We start from the raw sequence: 8,573 nt of genomic DNA on the forward strand, positions 1-8,573 counted from the left end.
CAATGAGGGCAAGAACTATGTGAACTGTGAGGGGCAGTTGACAGTGTTGATCCACCATATTAGTTAGTGTGATGTGTGTTGGTTTATCATTGTACTGACATTCGAGCAGGATGGAGTGTGTTCTGTGTGAACATAATAATTCTGCGATAGGTTATCACAGATAACCGCATTCAAATATTTATTTGGATAATACTATTTTACACCTGACGTTAAGTTCTTTAATGAGTCCAAATTGGTAAGCTTGAACTGTTTCAGAAATTCTTTTGAAGTTGGACTGATTCCAAGTATTGCATGGATTGTTCCCAAAGGAAATATGGCAGCAGTAGCCAGGATTGTCTTTTCATCTGTGTGGAAGTAAGAACAGAGAGCTTTAATAAATGGTTTATGCATATCTTTGCATGTTTTTTTTTAATTTTATTTTATTTTTCATTTTCTTCGTCAGTTTTGGTTTTTAGGTGGTTTTTAAAATCTCTGTGCTGTGTAAAGTCAGATAAACCAAATAAAATTAAGATTTATTTTTACAAGAAACAGCATCAAGTCAAAAAAGATTTAGCTCTAAAAAAAAAAACAATGTAAGTTGTGATTTGTCTATCAATAATTTGTTTGTTTTTTCGTGCAGGCATTGCTGAATCACAATTGCTTCTGGATATCGAAGAATAAAGTAAATATAACATACTTCATAAAAATATCTCTCTACCCAAGCACTCAGGAAATTGTCTATGATGCAAAGATTATAGGTAAGCCAGATGAGGTTTCAAATCCTTTTGTATTCATACTAGCTATATGAACTGTTTTGTTTTTAACCCTTTAACATTTAAATCAGCCATATCGGGTCCAAATATTCTTACCTGGTTTATGTTCAAACTGGCCTGATCTGGCCTCTCACACCTACCCTACAATGTCATTCTAAATATAAACAATCACACCATCGAAATTGCAAAGCTATGAGATAATCCATGATTAATTCAAAACAATGTGAATGCACACACACACACACACACATAATATACAACTCTCTGTTCTTACTTCCACACAGATGAAAAGACAATCCTGGCTACTGCTGCCATATTTCCTTTGGGAACAATCCATGCAATACTTGGAATCAGTCCAACTTCAAAAGAATTTCTGAAACAGTTCAAGCTTACCAATTTGGACTCATTAAAGAACTTAACCATATACACAGTATGTCGTTTTAATTCACTTTATTTGAATAAATCTTTTTATCATTTATCTCTGACTTGCTGAAACCACATGACTAAATTATATCAGCTCCCGACTTACCACTAAATCCATATTTTAAATGTAAGTGCTAAAAGCTTTCCCTGACTCACACACACACACTCACAGGCTACGCTCTTACTACTTGTCAGCTCTCATTAGTTAAAAAATATTTTTGTATAAAAATTGTCATCTGATATTTTCCCTTTTACCAGCTTTCATACTATAAATTAGATAACACACTCACTAGATTGGTGACCTCTATAAACGGACACCACACCACAACCTTATCCACCTGAGCCAGATATAATGTCGTTCAGCACTGAAAGAAATCACAAATTGCTGTTTGGATATGTTCCTTCTACAGATATTCCCTCTCCATGATGCTTTTTTTTTTGTGTGTGTGTGTATGGATTATGCATGGATTATTTAACAGTATGGATTATAAATTTCTTTATCTTTCTCTTTGTAGACACAGAACTCAGTCTTATTCAGTAATCTTGATTCTGGAAAATATCAAATAACTGTAAGTTATCAATCAATCAATCTCTCTCTCTCTCTCTCTTCGGTTCTACCATCATCTAACCAGTCTGTAGAGGCTCCAAATGTAAAAGCATGATGGTTTACATATATGGTAAATGATATAAACTTGCGTTTGTCGTAATTTCTTATATATAGATGTAGGCATGGCTGTGTGGTAAGAAGCTTGGTTTCCAACCACGTGGTTCCGGGTTCAGTCCCACTGTGTGGCATCTTGATCAAGTATCTTCTACTATAACCTCAAGGCGGCCAAAGCCTTGTGAGTAGATATGATAGACGGAAACTGGAAGAAGTCCATCCTATATTTGTGTGTGTGTGTGTGCATGTGCCTTTGTGTTTGTGAGTCTTTGTGTCATCTCTGTGTTTGTCCCCTACCACCACATGGCAACCTGTGTATGTATTTAATTGTATAATTCATCAATATAAACGTGTTCTTTTCAGATCCATTCGAGTCAGATTAATTCCAAAGATGGTCTTCTTTCTGCTATTATTTACATCAAAAGACCCCCTGAAAGTGAGTATGCATTTCATTTCCTTTCATAGCTTTTCCATTCAATCATATATTTTGTGACTGCTGCCGTTTTTTGCCGCCCTTCCTTTTTATCACCTTTTGGCCAATCTAAAGATTACAATCACTGTTAAACAACTTATGTCAGCAAGCTGATAACTAAAATCTTCATGGCATTGTTTATTTTTTCCACTGTGCTCGAAGAACCAAACCAATTTCCCTTGATGCTTTGCAGACTCACCAACAGTAACAGCAATGCTGTATCAACTCCTTTGCAGGAGTAACAAAATTGCAGGAGTAAAACTCCTTAGAAGGAAAACATGCGTACCTGAGTGAGGCAGAAAAACTCCTCAATAGAGGGGATAGGAAGACCAAGCTTGCTATCCCTTCAGATTTGATGGAGAAGACAGCCAGAAGGACCATCGTATAATTTCCAGATGTCCTTGGCCTGGTAGTGCTACTGGAGGGTGCTACCGATTCAAGATAAACTCTACAGGGACAGATGTGCTTCTTCAAAGTGTGTGTAGAGTGACGAAACCATCCTGCATGTCCCCGTTCAGTGTCCGGGCATTACTGACTTGTGGGGTTATGTTGAACAGCTGCTGTCACATGTGAGACGAATCCATCTGCCAGTTGAGTCTGTAGTGACGATTGCACAGCCATCCTTCTTCAGTTGAGTAGGTAAGGCAGTTTTCCTTTTCCTGGTGGCTGTGGTGAAAGAGGTTGTTTGGTGGACAAGGCTGAAAGGCGTGAGGAGAGATACATTCCTCTTCAGTAGAACTCGCATTGACTTCTTCAAGTGTCACTCGAAAAGGAAACTGAGAGTGGAGAGTGAAGTGCTGTCCTTGAGTGAGTTTATTGAAAGGTGAATGAAGGTTGCGAAAATGGCAAGAGTGGATGGTACCTCTCTAAGTGTAGACCTGTGAGTCAGAGAGAAGGAATTGGAGAGGGCACTTGCTCCTGGGGTTTCAGGGAAATCTCGGACAGTAGGTTTCCTCGATTATCCCTAGAGGCCTTCCTGTATCAGGAGAGCCACATCTCTGTCATCCTTTCCGCCACTTTTTTTTTAAACCTTTGCATGCTATGAATGTCCCTTCTTTTCCAGTGTATACCCTATATACTTGCTTTCTTTCTTTCTTTCTTTTTATCATTTCATTATATGTAAACCCCCACATTTCATGTCTGTCTTTGTAGTGTCCCCCTCATCCCTCACCCTTGTGGCAAATAAATGAAATCATCATCATCATCATCATCATCATCATTATTATTATTATTATTAATTTAATCTACAGAATTCCCTTCTCTAATTATCCTGCTGTCACTGCTGCTACTGATAACAATTACATTGCTTGTAATCTGTCTTCTCTCAAGAAAACATATTAAATCCATGCTTGTAGGTAAGTGGTTTATAGTTTTATATCTTAAATCCATTTTCAGGGAGAGTAATCACCATGGCCCATGGTAATAATGTGACCACTGACTGGCTGGAGAGAACTGTTCTGTGTCCGTAGAAGGTTAGCTGTGATATGTCATGCATGAGTGTCCACAATCGTTTCTTGCTTGAAGTGGTCAGTCTGAATGCTCAGGGTGGCCTGATCTTAGCGATCTGTGTTCTGCAGGTGTCCAAGGCAGCTTATGAAATCGAACCAAATTCGATGACTGGCACCCGTGCCAGTGGAGCTCTAACATCATCCGAGCGTGATCATTGGATATGACCTTATTTTGTTCATTTTAAAACAAAACTGTCCGACAAACAGGAGCATGAAACTCTGAGTAACAGTTTTGTGATATTTTTGCTGCTTTTTAATAAAGTATGCACACACACACACACACACACACACACACAAACTTTTGCCTGGTCATTTTTGGTGGTCGTCTCACATCCTCTCCTCTCATTCAGAACCCCTACAACAAAATATAATGATTAGGTATGGAAATGATTCCAACTAGGCCAATGTTTCATCTGTAAAAAATGCAACGTGAAACATCCACTTATTAAGTTGGCAATTAGTAGAAATTTACAACAGTTTACAAAAGTGGCCAAAGACTTTTGCACAGTATTGTGTGTGTGTGTGTGTGTGTGTGTGTGTGTGTGTATGTATGTATGCATGCAAAGGTGTATGCATATTTGTATTCTGGGTATAGAAATGTACTGAAATGATTGTTATTGTACAAAACAAACAATACGACTTTTGCTGTCATAAATCAAATTCATAGTTAACTTCTTTATTAGAAAATGCTAGTCCTGACGTACAAGATTACTGTTGTGGAACACAATTATTATAAGTAGGTTAGTGACAAAATAAAGAGAAATATTCAGCTAAAACCTGTAACACCTTGTGTAAAAAAATTGTGTCAGGCAAATGAATAATTAGCTTACCTTTTGTTGAAAGCCCACTTCCGTTTAAATGAAAGCTGAGTATATCGAACAGATATGACTAAGTGGTAAGACATTTAATGGCTTAGAGTTAGATTCACCCTCTTCGATACCCTGCAATTTCTGAACCAGGGGCCCTTTACTGGATGCAGTTTAACCCTTTAGCATTCAGATTATTCTATCAAATGAAATGACCGCAGTAGTTCTCTAACTGAACTGGTTGATCCTGGCCATTGACAGCTTGTATCTGTTCATCCACTCAGCATTCAGTGAAATTTGTCATTGATTCCAATAAGTCTGTTTGTTGAAATAGTTCACATCCACTATATTGGAATCCCATGATTTCAACATATCCTAAATATATATATATATATATTTGTATATACTTGTGAGAGTGTGTGTGTGTGTCTGTGTTTCCTTGTCTTGATATCGTGTGATTGTTGTAAATGAATGTTATTATTACCAATCTTCTACAAAAACTTGTCTGCTCATGGGGGAAATATTACCTTTTTTGTATCTACATCATACTTCTTCCTCACTTTTTCGAATTTCCATTCATTCTTAAGTTCTCCATTTCTTTTCTTGACAAGTATTGACACTAATTGTTCAAGGAGTTTATATCTTCAGAAATTCTCCATTTTTACCACAGTTGTTTACTACCTCTTCTATCTGCCATTGCTCTGTTCTCAGTACTTCTCAATCCCATCCTTTCCACCACACTCCTACTAGTAGCCTTGATCAGATTGTTTGTGTGATGTTCTTTGTTTCAATGTGTCTCAATACATTATTGACTTTATTCATCTCTTGATTTAGTCTCCATTGGTTAACCTTCTTAAAGTCACACACAAATTTTGTCCCTTCTGTATTTAATAGATCCAAAATTCTTTCTATTATTAATTGATCTTCATTATTTGAGTAGTCACAGATTGCAATTCATGATATTATATTCCTGCAAACAATTGTCCATTTCCTCCACTGTACCACTTTCACTTCTCACATGTCCAACATCACCCGACATCCTTCTTTTAATAGCTTCTTGCTCCAATTTTGTTAACCATCCATTCTTTTGTATTGTTCTTGTTTGGTCACATAATCTCTGTTCAGTAATTTCGAACGGTTCCATTGCCTTCCATTCAGTGTGCTTTCATTTATTGTACCCTCTGACAGGCATGCCATTGACATCCACTGGCAGTAACACTCCATAACCATCATGTTTACTCCACCTATGCCTTATTATTATTATTATTTATTTTTATAACATGCTTTCACTTCACTACCGAGCGCAGCTCTGTTTGCCTTGGTATGTGCTGTGGTTTGCTGTGATGCTCTTATGGTTACTGTATTGAGTGTTTTGCGTAGGATGTGTGCAGTGCCCAGTAGTGCAATTTTCTGTATGTTATATATATTTGTAAGTCCTGGTGTTTTTGTTATGTATTTGTCTGAATATTTATTATTATTATTTTTTTTTTCCAGGTCAAAAGACATCAGGCACTGTACTCTTAGTGACTTTTCACGAAGATTCCCATGATGAACAACTTACCCACATATTGAAAAATGTTTTTGAAAAGAACTTCAAATGGATTGTAGACACGGTTGATGCAAAAGAACACTCCCGTCTGAACAACTATCCCACTTTCCAAGAGCAAGCTATTTTCTTTATCATGCCATCTCATTGGAAATGCGATGCAGATTCAAGAGAAATGACAGCGATATTTGTTTTCAATAGTTTATCTACGAATTCTTCTCTGCCAGCAGCTGTTATCTACCAACAGGCTAAGACAGATATACCGAAATGCTTACATAAACTACCAAAATTTCATATCATAGAAGACATTATGAAAATATTTAAGCATGTGTATAAAACATATGATGTACATAGCAAGTGTTTATCTCTTGTCAAACTCATTTTTTCGCCTGTTCATCAAGACCAAATTTATAAATGTTCCACTTGGAAAAAACTGAAAGAATCCATTGAAGGATTGTCAGACTCTGAATGTTTTTGTGAAGACAAAGCCACACAGGGGTCGACGTTATTGGCTCCCCACACATTTCAGGCCTTGTTCCTAGAGTAGAATGAAAAAAAAAAACAAAAAAACTCGGTGGCATATTGGCTCCTATTTCTAGCAATCCATGTACTGTCTTTTTCACCGTAATGATCTCTATCCTTATAAAAAGCAAAGTTTATTATTTGTGTTCGTATGTTGAGCTTTGAAAACACTAAATATAAAAAGGAAAGTTTCTTTGTTTCTACATTGACCAATGAAAACACTCAATAAAATTGATGATATTCCAGGTTTTTGACCATTCCACAGATAACTGTGCACTTATTTTCCGAAAACAGAATGGTGAGAGAGTAAATTGGTGGTGTATTGGCTCCTATTTCTAGCAATCCACGTACTGTATATTTTTTTTAATAGCATGAGTGAGATTATACTATTAATGGAAAGAAAATACCGTAAATCCTCGAGTATAACACGCAGGAGATTTTTAGTGGGGGGGAGCTGTACCTCTGAAAAACCTAAACCTTGTGTATAATACGCACCCCTTCTCTAACTTGAGTCAAGGAGGTCTATATAACATCCTTGGTTTGTAAACATATATACAGTACCGTCCTTTATTATTATTGTATATATAACAATGCAAACGTGTAGCTTTTTTGTGGACTTTGCTTGCAGAAAATAAATAACAGTAATAACGTCAGTGAAAAATAAATATTAAGTAAATTGGCTTTCACATAATTTATCACTATCAGTTACAAAAGCAAAAACATTTATTCAAATCCTTCAAATTCAACGTCACTTTCAGCATCAAATAACTGTTCCATTTGTTCCTCCGTAAACATGTCAGCATCATTGTTCTGTAAATCTTCGTCATTGTCAGATTCAGAGTCAACATCAGAAGATTCACTTTCATTTATTTCATCTTTCCATACAACGTTATCCTGAGTACCATCCAGTGCAGACGATATACATTTGATAAAACTTTTCATAATAATCTGGGGATCAAGTTCATTCCATGCATACACGATCTATTTGCATGTCAAAGTAATGTACAAGTTTAAGTCCCGCTTATAAAAAACCATAGTAAAGACCCACAGTAGTTCAAATATTTAATACTGGTATTTTTAATTAAGTATCTATTTGTTTGCCACGGTAATGATGCAAACTGCCAATACAAAGAGCATGATGAACTACTTAGAGCTTAACTATTAAGCTCAACTAGTGCGTAATTAAGCCAGCAACACCTGGTTAAACAAACACTCTCGCGCATACGTAATACAATAATGGTGATGATCTTAACTGTTATAGGGGAACGTAAATATGTTTGCAAATTGTCTTTGTTACATGTTATTCTGTGTTCTGAATACTTTTGTTTTAATAAATGCTGCTTACTGCAAGTTATGGATGAGTCTTTTATGACTTCATTGCTTTCAGGCTTAGCTCAAGGTATTTCCGTGCCCGACATCACAAAATGCGTCTGAATAAACATTGCCGGTCAGCAAATAGAGACTCGGACATTGCTTAGAAAATATTTTTCATTTTTAACCGCATGTATAGTACGCACTAGGGATTTTGACCTTTAAATTTTGGGGGAAAATGCAGATTATACTCAAGGATTTACGGTAACTACAAATGTGGGTAAATTTTCAGATTAACACCCGCACGATTTTCACTAGGGTGTTAGGGATAGGGTTTTAAGGTTGGGGTTTTAGGGTTAGGGACGGAATTCCCACCCTAACACCCGAGTGAAAATCGTGCGGGTGTTAATCTGAAAATTTACCCAAATGTGTACCTCCGCCCCCACCGACTTTGTTTCCTCTGAAAAAAATGGATTTTTCTTCGATAAAATTTTTAACAAATATATATCAGCTGATATAGCTTACGGTTCTGTCAGAATTGAAAATAAAAAAAAATAAAATGGTGGGGTGGA

General features: G+C 36.5%; 1 protein-coding gene across 1 annotated transcript in view; it reads left to right on the forward strand.

Annotated features, from left to right (window-relative positions):
- Positions 1 to 8,046, forward strand: part of LOC106877540 (uncharacterized) — a 13,668-nt gene extending 5,622 nt beyond the window's left edge. The window contains exons 5-10 of the mRNA XM_014926465.2: positions 620 to 737; positions 1,037 to 1,182; positions 1,691 to 1,744; positions 2,200 to 2,272; positions 3,559 to 3,663; positions 6,117 to 8,046. Coding sequence (XP_014781951.1) covers positions 620 to 737; positions 1,037 to 1,182; positions 1,691 to 1,744; positions 2,200 to 2,272; positions 3,559 to 3,663; positions 6,117 to 6,715 — 1,095 coding nt within the window. The 3' untranslated portion in view covers positions 6,716 to 8,046. The remainder of the gene's footprint in view (positions 1 to 619; positions 738 to 1,036; positions 1,183 to 1,690; positions 1,745 to 2,199; positions 2,273 to 3,558; positions 3,664 to 6,116) is intronic.
- The last annotated feature ends 527 nt before the right edge of the window (positions 8,047 to 8,573 follow it).

Source organism: Octopus bimaculoides, chromosome 24, assembly GCF_001194135.2.
Source record: "Octopus bimaculoides isolate UCB-OBI-ISO-001 chromosome 24, ASM119413v2, whole genome shotgun sequence".
Lineage (NCBI taxonomy): Eukaryota > Metazoa > Mollusca > Cephalopoda > Octopoda > Octopodidae > Octopus > Octopus bimaculoides.